Source organism: Paramisgurnus dabryanus, chromosome 19 (genome assembly GCF_030506205.2).
Source record: "Paramisgurnus dabryanus chromosome 19, PD_genome_1.1, whole genome shotgun sequence".
In the NCBI taxonomy this organism is placed as follows: domain Eukaryota; kingdom Metazoa; phylum Chordata; class Actinopteri; order Cypriniformes; family Cobitidae; genus Paramisgurnus; species Paramisgurnus dabryanus.
Window position 1 is genome coordinate 14,851,432 of NC_133355.1, and position 14,565 is coordinate 14,865,996.

The 14,565-nt window shown below is 37.9% G+C and overlaps 1 protein-coding gene across 5 annotated transcripts in view; it reads left to right on the forward strand.

The window, feature by feature from the left end:
* Window positions 1-2,213: 2,213 nt before the first annotated feature.
* Window positions 2,214-14,565, forward strand: part of csmd3b (CUB and Sushi multiple domains 3b) — a 502,030-nt gene continuing 489,678 nt past the window's right edge. For all 5 annotated transcript variants that reach the window (XM_065290793.1, XM_065290794.1, XM_065290799.1 and 2 more), the window contains exon 1: window positions 2,214-2,465. In XM_065290793.1, coding sequence (XP_065146865.1) covers window positions 2,291-2,465 — 175 coding nt within the window. In that variant the 5' untranslated portion in view covers window positions 2,214-2,290. The remainder of the gene's footprint in view (window positions 2,466-14,565) is intronic.

The following is a 14,565-nucleotide window of genomic DNA, read 5'->3' on the forward strand; positions in this document are numbered from 1 at the left end:
TTGAGTACATGTAGTGCTTAAAAAATGGGTAAGAATGACTTTGTTGAATAATTCCCTAACACAACACTCATTCATAACGTTCAGGCTCTTAAACAGAGAGAGAAATTGATGGCTCTTGTTTGCGAATACATCCACATATAAGAGATGAAAACTACATAGAATGTTAAAACAAAAATCAAAATGTAAATAAATAATATTTAAAAACTATATAAAATAATAACTGATCTAGGAGCTCAAAAGCTGCTAATTGCCACCTCAGTCGAAAACGAGATAATGATATTAACCAGTGCTCTAAAATGCTTGATTCTGATTGGCCAGTCGCGACATATTTTTCACACAATTTACTTATCTGTATAGCCCTGTTTTCACTGTCCTCAAAACAGGCTGATGTCTTCCTTGTTCTATGAAGTCCCTTCTTCAGAAATACCTAACGAGTTCTGATTGTGTAGTTTGTTTAATGTGCCATTAGTTTAGCTGGCGACTGACGTATTCCTGTGGGCGGAGTTTAGTCAAAAAACTGTTCTACTGACGTCATTAAAGCAGGAAGTAGATGGCTGTAGTCCAAACCGTCCTTTCGCTGTAGGCTTTAAAAGGCGAATTCTGTTAAAGAAAATATACAGTATCGCCTTGCAGTGAGCTTTGAGCTGTATCATTTTACAGGTATTATTTATGCTATTATAGCAACATTACACACAAACTAGGGTTTTTAAAATGGGATCAGGAAGAACGTGACCTTTAAAACCGAAAGTAAATGAGTTTTGCCTCGCAGAAGGTATGCATTCGTTAAAAATTAGCAAATCAAATATTTCAGATCAATATTTAATGGTTTTTACCTTACTTATGAGGTAAATAGCCGTGTAATACGCGGAATAATGTATAGGCAGCAGGTTGTTATAGCGAAATAAGCCCGGGGCCAGTTGCATAAACTTAGTCAATTATATTTTTCTTTAAGACAGATCATACCTGTTTTAAGTATTTTACATGAAATTGTAGATTGGTCTCATTTAAATCCATATAGTTACCTTATTTTATCATATTGTTGTTACACGCGTTTGCTGCGTAAGGACTTCAGCACCTTGGAGAGCTCTACGTTTATGTCTAGACGGGACTGCGCTTCAGCCTTCATTACACTAACACATGTGATAAACATTGATCTTTGGTTCATTTATCTTGGGGTGATCAGTTAATCGATTTCATCAATAAATAGATTTTTTTTTTTAAACAATGGTTTATATTTGTGTTGCCCGGGGCTTGGTTTGTGTAGACGAGAATAATTTGAGTTGTACAGTATAGCCTATTAAAAATGTCTGTTTAGCATTACATCTGTGTACAGGTAGTTAGCTCAGCGCGTGTGCGCTTTGCTGTAGGTACGTGAGTGTGGGAATTGATGGGGGATTGAGAATGCCAGGCCTCTGCACATGAATTTGACTGGGTGTTTAGCCTGTAGATGGCAGGAGCGTCCTTCTACACTGCAAGTATTACATCTTACATCCCAAGTTCTTTAAAAATATGCCATTCGTAAGTAATAACGACAAATATAATCCTTATAGTAGCAGAGTATTGGAGAAACAGGATTATGTTTTCTTCAAACTTCTTAAGGAAACAGTGTCCACAAGGTTACAAGAACCCAATAACAGTATTAATACCTGTATAGAGCTATACGCGATCTCAATACTGTATTGGACGTAAATTAAATACTGAATGGTTTTCCCTGTGCGATATGTACACCCAAGTGACGTTTTTTTTATGTATTATGTATTTTATTGGTTTTGTGATATTTTTGCCGATGTATCCCTTATTAGACACATCTCTGTAATGATTTAGTGAGTTATGTTGCCTTTATCTCTGCGAAAGAGAATAATACTTGTATTTAACAAGATATTTATAAAATAACAAATCAATAATTGGAAAAAACATTATTTGTTATCGATAATTGATAAGGAAATTCACATAATAGAGTAGGGATAAGGGAGTTCAAATGCTTGCTTCATTATGCATCATTTAAAAAAAATCCCATTATTTGCTAATTGCCTTTTGGTGAATCTATGCGTTTTACTTATAAGTGCTCATGTAAACTCATTGAACAGTTATGAAACAGTGAGAGCATCCTAAACAGATTTGGAGTCGGTGAGTGAGATCACAGCGCAGAGTTTGGCCCCTTTCGGTGAGATGGTTGAGTCCTCGTCAAGGTTGCTGTGGTATCCCAGCATCACCGTTCACTCCGAGCCACACCGCGATCCTATCCGCTCCGCTTCTGGCTGAGGGAACCAACAACTACCTTCATGTGAAAATGAACATAGATGACACAGAAGGAAACAGCGTCAGATTAACGGGAATCCTAGCCGTTTTTAAGAGAGGATGTATTAAATGCGGTCCGGTGGACTCCCAAGCGAAGAAAATGAGGATTAAAACTGGAGTTACATTTAGGAATCTGATATTTTTTATGATGGTCACGTGCGTGCGAGGTAAGTCATCAGACTCGAGGAGTTATTTGGGCATTTTTGCCTCAATTTGCACGTGTATGGAGGTTTGAGTGTATATATGTATGGATGGATGGAGGTACTTGTATGTGGGGAGAGCCGACCGTGCAGCAGTATGCTTGAGAGTGGAAGCGCATTTACTCAATGCAGGCATTGAGCGAGGACTCAATAAATATTCTTGCAGTATGCTCAAACCGATACGTGAGTTGCTTATGGACATAACATGATAAATTGTGGAGCGATATTATATTTGGGGGCTAAGATATCCCATTCAAAGCTGTTTCGGGGCACCCGTGCAGGGCGTTTTCAGAAAGTGGTCTTAAATAAACACTATTACGAAATAGAAAATTACATATAGCCTTGTACATCGCAAAATGACGTTTATTATATGTATTTCAAACAGGGGTAGTATCAATGGTGGGATGGAAGTGGAAACGCATCACGATTTCTTTAAGATGCAAGGTGCAATATACTGTTATTGGTACAGCCAATCAAATGCTTCATTATACAAGAAACGTGCGTTATTAATCAGTGAGTGATCTATACTTGTGTTACATGTTGTGTTACATGTACGATTTGGACCTTACACCTGTCAGTGTGCCATCCGGCTCTCCAGAGCATCTCGCAATGGTGTGATATTCATCACACTTGATTTGGCGGATTTAACTGTTGCACGCCGTCTCCATATAACATGTGAAGTACAGACCATCCAACCTGCTCAGGTTTTTAATGTTCAGACATCCTTAATGTTTTCTATTTGTTTGGAAAGCAAAAGGCTCGGTACAAGCTCATCTTTTTCCGAAATGTAGATCTTGCAGTGGATTTCGACATACTGTAGCTATATAAGTTGACAGCTTTAGAAACCTACAGAATATTATAGCTTGGCTTTCTGGCGTAAAAAATGCGTTTTTATATTTTGAATGAATTTGGTGGGGTGGAGGCAAGCCCCTGGGCAACACTTCTGGCTGATGTATCTTGATCATTAGCACCTGCCTAGCATTTTAATTTGCATCGGAGCATTGACACGTCTGATGCTAAACGGTTAGTGGATATAGTGACAAGAAGAGCACATAGGATGTACCAAGCACACACAGAGACCTCAGTTCATTTGAAATCCATTTATCTCCTCTTTTAGTAATCTTAAATAGATTACGCATTACAGTTTTGGTATTTGACTTTTCAGTGTTGTTGTGGATACTTTCTGGGTGTGAATAAATGAGTATTGTTGGATAATTGAGTCGGATGATTTGTTTCCTAGATGCCCGGTGTCCGCGTAAAGTGCGCGAGTCTTGTTGGCTGATAACCCGTCGCGTGGTGGCAGTGTGACGGGATCGCAAGGATAATTAATGCGATCTAGAGCTCACATCACTGCCATACTGCCCGAGAGAGAGAGAGGGAGAGAGAGAGAGAGAGAGAGAGAGAGAGAGAGAGAGAGAGAGAGAGAGATTCAGTGTGAATACAATGAGTCATTCTGACGCACAGTGTTTAGCCAAATAAATAAATGTAATGGGCAAAAAAGTAAAAAATATATATTTTACAGTATATGACAAAAAATGAATGGTTTGTGAGACCAGCAGGCCTTAAACTTAATTATAAACAATAATTCTACTGGTGCTGAATTGATACTGGCTGTACTGGAGGCAGGTTGTTTCACGAGGGCCCAGGTGGTAGTTTTTAAATAAATATGCTTCATATTCCTTTTATTTCTTGCAGGCAAGGTAATTAGCAGAAAGGCATATTTTCTTACATAGGTAATAGCATATGGCTCTAATAAAACTGGTCAATTTCCACCAATGATCACTTCCTGCAGCGATCTATAAAATGTTGAGTATTCATTTATCATGTTTATGATTTCAAGATTCTCCTTTCTACTTAAAATCTCAGGCAAGGGAATGATACTGGTCCTTTGTGGTTGAAATGGACTTTGCTACAAAAGGTTTTTTATAGTGATGTCATAGAATAACCATTTGGGGTTCCCAAAGAACCTGTTAGTACTAAGATTTATGAAAGTAAATTATCTTTTTTTTACCCCTTTCAATCCCTTATGTGAAACAGAAAGGGTCTGTGGATGTTAAAGGTTCTTCATGGAACCATACAGCCAGAATTGGTTCTTCTATAGCATTGTTTTGCACTTTTATTACTAAGAGATTTAAGAACAACTTGCTTTAAATCTATATGCCTATAAGTGACCTCACATCAGTACTGTACTTTGAAGCTAAATATGTCCACTCAATGTAGAACATACAAATTCACTGACGACAACCGATCTGTGCTTGCCTTCCTACAAAAGGAAAATCCAGGACATGACAAGTTTCAGCTGTGTAACCCTGTCTGTTCTCTGCCTCGCCTGAAAGAGGCTTTTAATCTCCATGTGCAAAAAAGCGTGGCTGTTGAAGAGCCAGGTGCAGTGCAGTGTCATTAATGTCCCCAGATGTCTGCAGCCAAATAGATTTTACGGAACTGCTCTTCTACGTGTTTGCGGTTGTTTGTGAACTATGAAATGCTTGAATTTCTACTAACTGTTCAGGTGTGTGTGTGTGTGTTGCTTGTTGCTTTTCCTACAGTACCCATTGACAAATGGTGCGCCACCCTCAGATTGGAATTACGCCTTGTGGGAAATCGAGAAGCCTCAAGAAAATGGATCCAATTACAACCTGTACTTAGTTTGTTTATTGGTGCACATTGGTGTAAAATGAGTGTAAAACTCTATAAATACTGTACCCTTTTGAAATCTAATGGAGGCAGATCATTCAATCCAAAGTGTTGGCCCCCACTGTGAATGTAGTGCGGACTGCATTATTGCTCTTTTGATATGCATCACCTTTGCTCCCCGCCTTGAGCAAAATCGATCTGGAATTCAAGTGATACTCGCATGGTAACAAGGTAGATCACGAACCCCCAGCAGATCAGTTGATGCATATTACCCACAGCGCTGGACGTTTTTTGGTCTCTTGACTTAATCGCTCCTGATGGTCGGGGTTTCATAAGTCATGCTCATATTCACGCCTATTTTGGACTCTTGATTACATCTGAAGTGTTAAACAGCCTGTACTACAAAGTTCACAAAGACACTCACAGATGGCTTTTTAGAAACTGATGATTATTTTAAAGCAGTAGCCTAGTGGACTAGAACGGAGTTTGTTGATATATTGGTCTTGGACCACACGGTGATTAAGAATCTTATAAGAAACTTGTGTTTGTAGTTATTTAAAAAGCGTAAGCATGCAGTGTAGAAATGTTTTACAAGCATATAAACAAACTAATTTGTCCTTTTCATTATTGTATACTTAGGGAAATCACTTGAAACCCCAAAGAACATTTTGGTGTACACCAAGGATTCAGATCCGGCACTGTGTTTAACAACAGCTGGTCGCACAGAAATCCCATGTATTTCATTAGCGAATTTTGTGGAGACTGTATTGCAGCGTTGATGTCATTAACAGTGCTTAGCCAACCCAGACATTATATAGCCATTATTTGCCTATTAAAAGGCTTATGCAACAACGAGGCATGCATAATGTTAGTCCATCATGAAACCATCAACACTTTTGCTAGCTTGCATTTTACCTTACATGCCTCCATAATATTTTTTCTTGGCACACACGTTGAAGGGATAGTTCGCACAAAAGGAAAATTATGTGATTAAAGGTGACATAGAATGATTGAACGGAGTATTTATCCTTGTTCTGTGATGTGACATGTAGACAAAAAATGTTTTGTTTGGGTCTGTAATGCCTAGAAGCTTCCTAAAAACCTCTCTCAGATAGCTCTATTAGGGTGGGGGATTTTAAACAAGTGGTTTTGGACTTATTTGGCTCCCCCTACTGGCTTTACTTGCAATCTCATTACTGATTGGCTGACTTTGCTGCCACTCAAAAAATGTAGCCAATTATTTTAAAGTGGAGGGGCAGTGAGATGCCTGTGATGTCATAAGCATCAGTTTTTCAGATTGGGCTGTTTTCTGTCTGATATTTCTAAAAGAGAAATTTCTATGAGACTGAGATGTTTGGCATGTCGAGCACTTTTTGTATGTTTGTGAATGCGGGTAGACTACCATTATTCAACAAAGACAAGGTAAAAATGGTTTTTCATTCTCTGTCCCCTTTAATGACTCACCCTCATGTCGTTCCATACTCGTAAGACCTCCGTTCATCGTCGGAACACAGTTTACAATGTTTATATTTAGTCCAGAGCTTGTTCACCCTGCATTGAAAATCTTTTCACGGTATACTGTCCATGTACAGAAAGGTAATAAAAACATCATCAAAGTAGTCCATGTGACATCAGTGGGTCAGTTAGAATGTATTGAAGCATCGAAAATACATTTTGGTTCAAAAATTACGACTTTATTCAGCCTTGTCTTCTCTTCGCGTCTGTTGCGTCTCTGCGTTAGTCTGCATGCGCGAGACTAAAGTCATGTGACTACAGTGACGCGTTTGACGTGTTATCCTCAGACGCGTTTGCTAAGTTTTTTTTTTCTGTAAACGAAGCCCGGGCGCACAAAAAAAAAACAGCAGGGGCGCACCAAATAACACGTCAGCCACGTTGTACGTCATCCGCGTCACTGCAGTCAAGTGGCTTTAGTCTTGAACAAGTGCTTCACAACAGACACGGAAGAGAAGACAATGTTGAATAAAGTCGTAATTTTTGTTATTTTTGGACCAAAATGTATTTTTGATGCTTCAACACATTCTAACTAACCCACTGATGTCACATGGACTACTTTGTTGATGTTTTAATTACCTTTCTGGACATGGACAGATTACTGTACGTAGATTTTCAATGAAAGGGTTAACAAGCTCTCGGACGAAATCTAAAACATCTTAAACTGTGTTCTGAAGATAAACGGAGGTCTTACAAGTTTGGAATAACATGAGGGTGAGTCATTTGGGTGAACTTTCTCTTTATGGGAGCAGTGATGTTGGTTGGGGCCAGCAGGGGCCGCTAAAATTTACACCAGTGCAATTTCTGCATCCTTTTCATCCATATTTCATCTAATACAGTTTCTAAAAAAACAGATTAGATGATGTTTGCATGTTGTTACACAATGGCGGCCCACAAGAGCGATGACTGTGAAACCTCATTACCTGTAAATGGCTTTACAGTAAGTGCACAGAAGTATTTTTCACGTTCGCAAGTGCGCAGAGGGATTTAGGCCGTGATTTTATTTTGACAGTGAAGATCAGCTTTTGCTAAACAGAACATTTGCTGAAACACTGCATAAAGCCTCTTCATCTCACAGCAAGCACTGAATCACCATCAGTGAGCTGATGTAGTGTAAAAATGATATTTCTGGTCAATGAGAGAACTGTTGTAGCGCACTGCATTGAAGCTACTGACTTCTAAATTTTTGTGACCTCAAAGGAGTGAAGGCCTTCCAGGTTGACAGCTGTGTGGGAAATACAGTGTGATCGGAGTCCTGTGTCTGTCAGGGTGGCTCAGGTGCAGAGGCGCAGAGCTGTCTGGGTTACCTGTTGTGACAGAGTATCTCAGTCCATACACACTCATAAACATTCACAAGATGTTACAGCATACGCAGTGTCAAAAAAAAAGGAAAGCCATGTTTGTTTGCTTTATGCTAGAATGCATCTGTACTACTGCAGTATTCAGTAGATCCTTGCTCTTTAGCAGATGTGTCTTCATAGTGCAGATGATGAATTATGTGTTTGCACTGTTCACTTTCTATTTTGAGCAGAAGCCTGGTGAATTTCCTAGACGTGCTGGACCCAGACCTCTGCCCTCGTCCAAATGACCACTCTGTGTGTCGTGCCAAATTTTTATGGGTCAGCTTCTGTGTATGAAGAAGCCCATGCTGAAAGGTCCATCAATGACAGCCAATAGAGAACGACAACAGAGATTCAAAGTGGGTGTTATGCTGTATGACTGACTCTTCACCTTGTAGAGTTTGCTACGAGGTCACATTTTCTCGCTCGATGTTTTCCACCTCATTGTTCCTGGCTGAGGTATGTTGAGAGCAGTCAGTGATGTATTTGAGGCCTCATTGTTTCACAAGGGAAGCTTGTTCACGGCTGCCGCTCACGGTGGGTCTCTTGTTTAAAGTGAAAATAGTTGTCGGTACAATCTGGGTTCCATTGAATCGGGGCCGACTCATGCCGGGCGTCATTGCCAATTTTTGCAAAGCTCATTTATTTTTACTCCCTCCAGTTCTGGCTCACATATGTTGTTTCCTTTTCATAGACAGTAGATATGAATAATTTCTCTTTGACTTAGCCTGGAAATTATGTCTCTGGAACAGTGATATTTGGTTGTAATTGAGAAACTGTCTTTAATAAGAGAAGAATAATTACCTGGCATCGGCTATAGAGAACACAGCTGGACGAAACTTGTCAAGCTTGACCCTTGACCTTTTGTGCTTGGGCTTCTGGCTGTGGGAGCGGATACAGCTGCTTTCCATGCTGGACGATGCCATCAATTTATAAACTACAATTTTTGCCACAAAAAAAGGGAATTTTCTACACTAGAATGTAAATAGTGTAATGTGAATGATGCATTGTACACATTACTATAGTATATTATATATCTACAATGCAGCACAATACAGGTACATAATTTTATTTTATTCTATATTTTTTCTCTTGCTTATATAAGTGTTAACCTAAAAGTTATTACAATTGATCACATCTAACCAAGTGAAAAAATAGAAACAAAACCGATGTGACTGAACGGTACAGATGCAGACAGACAGAATTGTTTTTAAGGGGGCACACTGTGCACAGCTCACAGAAATTTGTGCAAACACAAACGAAATATTACAGAGCTTTCAGTCTTTTCCATGGCACTTAACATTTCTAACAATCTGAACACCCCTGCTTTCATGCAAAATCCTCCAAAATAAGTGTTGACTAACTTTCATATAAAATACAATTCAATCCGAATAATGACATATTGGTATTATTTAAGTTTTAATAAATTACTTGTTTAATTGTGTCATTAATGCATTCTGCACAACAACTGCATTATCTTATCAAAATAATGTTGTTTTAAATCCATAAAGTATATAAACAACAAAAATTACATAAGCTATAGCCACGTGATTGATTTTAATGTTCAATAATGATAAATAAAAAATTGTAAATACAATTATTAGAGGAACGCATTACTGCATCAAATTTTGCCTCGTATGTGAACATGTGTGATTCAGCGCCCCCGTGAACTTTGGCGTTGTATCAAGATGAATCTAGAAATTTCTACTAATATAATGTAGAGACGGTCACATTTTAAACCATATATTTTCTACACATAGGAGGTTAACTGCACATTACCATACTAGGGTTTGGAAATGTTGTAAGCGTTTTTAACACGTTTTAATTCCTCAGATTGCAAAATGCAGCAGCAACAGCAAAGAGCCCGTGAGCGCGTAACACGATCAAAACAGCGAAAATCTCCGAAAAGTGACAAGGATGCAGCAAAGAATTGATAATATTGTGCATATTAAACAGATTAAAAGACAATTAACAAATTAATGGACGCTTCTTCTTTGATTTTGGGTTTGCATGCAAAATCCATTTGGCTCAAAAAAACCAAGGGGCCATGTGCCCCCTCAGTTTGAATTTTTTGTATATGCTTAAAATTGACATCATAGTGATGTTTTGCTAAACCAACGTAAGTTAATGCATTAGCTTACATGAAATAACAATTAACAATACTTTTACAGCATTTATTATTCTTGGGTTATGTTAATTTCAGCATTTACTAATGCACAATAAGTGAATGTGGACAACTTTATTAACCATTGCTCATTGTTAGTTCATGTTAGCTAATACATTTGCTAATGTTAACAGGCAGTATGCAAAAGCCGTTAAACACCACCTTCATCAAAAACGAGATAATGATATTAACCCAAAGCTTTCAGTATTATATGTTAATCAAATATTTAAAATCCATTCAGAAATACTGATTTGTTGGCAGAATCCATCAATATTCTGATAAAAATGCTGTTTTACAAGAAAACATGTCAGATGCACTTACAGTAGGAGGTTGATATACAACCTCATTGTAAAAAGTTACCATACTTGTTGCATTTATGCAAGTAGTTGCAATGTTATGCAAAAAATTATGCAATGTTTGTCTTTCTATTAGTTTGTTTAGTTTAAATGTCACTGTATCACATTGACCTCGTAACTTCATCAAATAACACAATCTCAGAGCACAATCTAATTAAAATGGTAAACATTTTAAATTAGTGTCTGCTATTGTGGAAGAGTGTCAACAGTGTAGTTAGGAATATGCTAAATGCAGCTTCATCAGTTTTACCTCGGTCAAAGTCACCTTGGGGCAGATCCATTTGTTCTAGTCCAACAAGATTTAATGCCAAATTTTGAGTTATGGCCCTTCAGTTTGGTTGAAAAGGTTGCTTTTTCCCAGGAATATGCATGATTAACATTGATCATTACTATTGTATGAATATTTTATATTAGTCAGGTTAATTTTCAGTTTACACAAGATGCTTAGAAAGTTACCAATGATGCATTGTTGTTATAATAAACAGTTAATGCTAGTTTATGAGGTTATACTGAAGGCAGAAGGGCAATAACATGTAGTGTAACAAATATTACTTTGGTAGAGCCGGGATATTTAATGATCTGTGTTGTTGTGAGATGTTTGTCTCACATTGTCCATATTGTACTGGGGCGTGAAGCCAAAGACAACTTTGTTCCAGCTGTTTCATAATGTACTGTACCTGCAGAGGGCTACAAATCGAAAGCGGCTTAACTTAATAGAGATGTTTTGAAAACACTTTGACTCCATAAAGGACAGAAGGAGCTCTCTTATGTTGTCTCTAAAATGTACATGTCGTAATAGACTTTAAAAAACTCAGGCAGATTATCCAAGGAAGTTATGACTATAGACGGTTTCAGCAGTAACAATATAAACAAGCGGCTGTCGTGGTCCGCACGTAACTTCCGGTAAACTCCGCTAAGAATAAATAACAACGAAGTTCTTTAAACGTAGTTTATTTATATAACAAGCAAAAAAACAACACATTGATTACCTAGGAAACCAAAACATTTGTTATTTTCGACGAGGCATTTGTTCAAAAGATCAGTTTAGCAACTAGTCAGACCATTAAAAAAACGTGACTTCTTTTTTGGAGGGAGCTCGATGCGAAGTTCGTCACAACATGTATGTAGCCCGTCATGTGTGTGGTTCCCTTTTTCAAAATATGTGTTCTGCTCGCCGAGTGATCCTGTATGCAACATGTGTCTTGCCAAAATGAGTGCCTGCTGCAGATGCGTCTAAACCGTTTATGATGAAAGAGACGCTCGCGTTTTCCAGATACTCTCATAATCGCATGCATAATCAGAGTTTACTGTTAAGGGAGTGTCTTGCGTATTTTTGTGAACGTGAGCGTCTCTTTTATCATAAACGGTTTTGACGCATGTGCAGCAGGGACTCATTTTGACAAAACACGTGATGCACATGGTTCACATAATGCAACAAACACTTATTTTGAATTTGCGCCCCTCGGATGAGCAGTCACGAGCCGCCACTGTTATCAATACCTTTGTACAGGGGAAGAAATGCGCAGGTTGTGATGTAATTATGATGTAAGCAGGAGGTTTCGAAAAATCTTTGAGATAAATCTGCCTGCAGACCTGTATATACACGCAAAGCGCAGCTAGAGTATTGACAAGCAGAAATGCAGGAATATGTTGTCTTTGAAATGTTTTCTTGAATCCATATCAGCTTGGATTATACAAATAGTCACAGATCTAAAACCTAGTGATGTAAGACCAGTGTCTCTGGCGTCACCCAACAGTAATTTCCAATTTTTACATTTCAATGAACATATCAGAATATGATGTAAGTCTTAGTCATAATATATTGTATATTGAACAGTCTGAAGTAAGACAACAGATGCCAGAGTCTGACTTCCACTGAGGTCGTATCGTACAAACAAGCATCAAGCATCAGAGTAGAAAACATGGCAGTACACACCTGACGTAACACCCCTCAAAGCTGTCATGTCACTAACAGGGATGACAGGATGAGCATTGCTGTGTTTGATAACTACAGTAGGATCAAAGAAGTAAATAAAAAAGCTAAACTATATCAGCATCTCATAAATGCAAAAATCGCACACCAACACAACACAAGCGTGCGACCGTTTAAATAAAAGGGTTTTACTTTTTGTTTGTGGGAATATGCAAATCTCTCTAATTGCCAGGAGAACATTTGACATTTTTCAGAAGAAATGGTAGCTGTAATTATCGCTGGTGGTTGCGTTAAGCAAAGGGTTGTACTTTAAGTCGTTTTTTGTTATAAGGAATACACTTCTTTTTTTTTTATCTAAGCAGACTATAAGTCTCACCATTACTTTTATTCCCTCATTTGACCTGTTGGTACATTTGTCATTTCTTAAATTACTTTGCCGATACAGCCAGTAATTAGGGATGAAAAACACTCCCTTCATTTTTCCGAGGGGCTTCTTGGCTAATTGGCTTTTCGATTCTGTGTAGTTTTGAGAGAGTTGTGACATACATTTGTGTCTCACCTCTTAAAGCCTGTCAAAGGAATCTTCAGTCTACATAGATAGGGTAACGTGGTCATGCATAGACTTTTGCAATAATATCATTGGTGAAATTCACATTGGTGGTCTCATTAAAATTTGCTTCTTTTGAAAGCCTGTCTTCCTACCTCTGTTTTTTACACCAAAGAAAATGAGGCTGTCGTGGGGATCACATGTGCAAGGTAAAATGAATCTCAGAGGGGTGTGATTTGACTCATTGTTTACATTAATTTGTGATTTTACAAAGCCTCTGTGTGTAGTGCCTTTACATTGCTACTTTACAGTCTGTCATAATAAAAAGTGGCATTTAAATAGCATTTAATTGTATCTATATAAACATTCCATGATTGTAATGTCAACTGTTATACTATGCACAGCATAAGTAGTAATATGCAACAAGTAAGGTTTCAGGTCTAATGTGTTTGAAAGACCCAAAAGTAAAGACTATTTTGTAGCAAAACTATTCACACCTTGTCCAATGCAGCATTTTCAGAAAAGTAAATGCTTGGGGGGGGTAACACTTTTATTATGCTTCTACATTAAACAATATTTTAGCAGCATTTAGCAGTATGTCAGTTTTAGGTTTAACCTCTCGACGCGCACTAATTCGTGGGCGGGATGACGTCAGTTTTTTGTAACGCTGCTAACAATATCTATATGGCCTACTGTCTGCAAACATTAATAATATTAACATTATTATACATCGTTTAAAAGGTCTCCAGGTTTAGTATCAGTGTATGGTCTCTGTTTTGAGATGCTCTAGCATCGTAAATTTAGTATTTTGTGACAGAAGTCCAGATGACAACATGCAAAATATAAACGGGACTTCTTACCTTTGTGTTGATATAACGATCGCGAGTCGAACCCAGTCTGTTTCAGACGTGTGAATAACTCATGAAAACAGTCTAATATAATAAATCCAATGACCATTTTTTCCCAGAAATGCGTATAATCCATGAAATATAGATATATTGTCTGTTGTTTCCAACAGATTTCGCATGAATGTTATATAATAGAATATAATATACAATCTGAGGACTATTTACGTCCTAACACACTGTATACAAGATTACACTTTAGGTTCTAGTAAACACGTAACATGCGTTCAAACTTTGTTATGAAAAGTAGGCGGGAGAATAATACATAATATACAAACAGCGCTTTCAAATATCGTGCCGTCATTTGAATGGCTCGTTCCTCCAATGGCTTCATGAAAAATATTGGTAGACAGAACATGTAGCCAATTAGATAACGAATCCAACGGTCTTTGTGTGACGTTTTATTTCCTGGTGTGGAAAATGCATTTTATATGCTAACATAAGGATAAATAATAATAAGAACAAACATGTATGCATGTAAACAAAAGACTTTTATTTTGGGGCTGACTGGCACTTACACTCTAAAAAAACAAACGGTGCTATATAGCACCAAAACAATTGCTTTGGATCGTAACGATAGAAGAACCATTTTAGTGCCATATAGCACCGGTGAAGAACCAGTGAAGCACCAGTGAAGCACCAGTGAAGCACCAGTGAAGCACCAGTGTAGAACCAT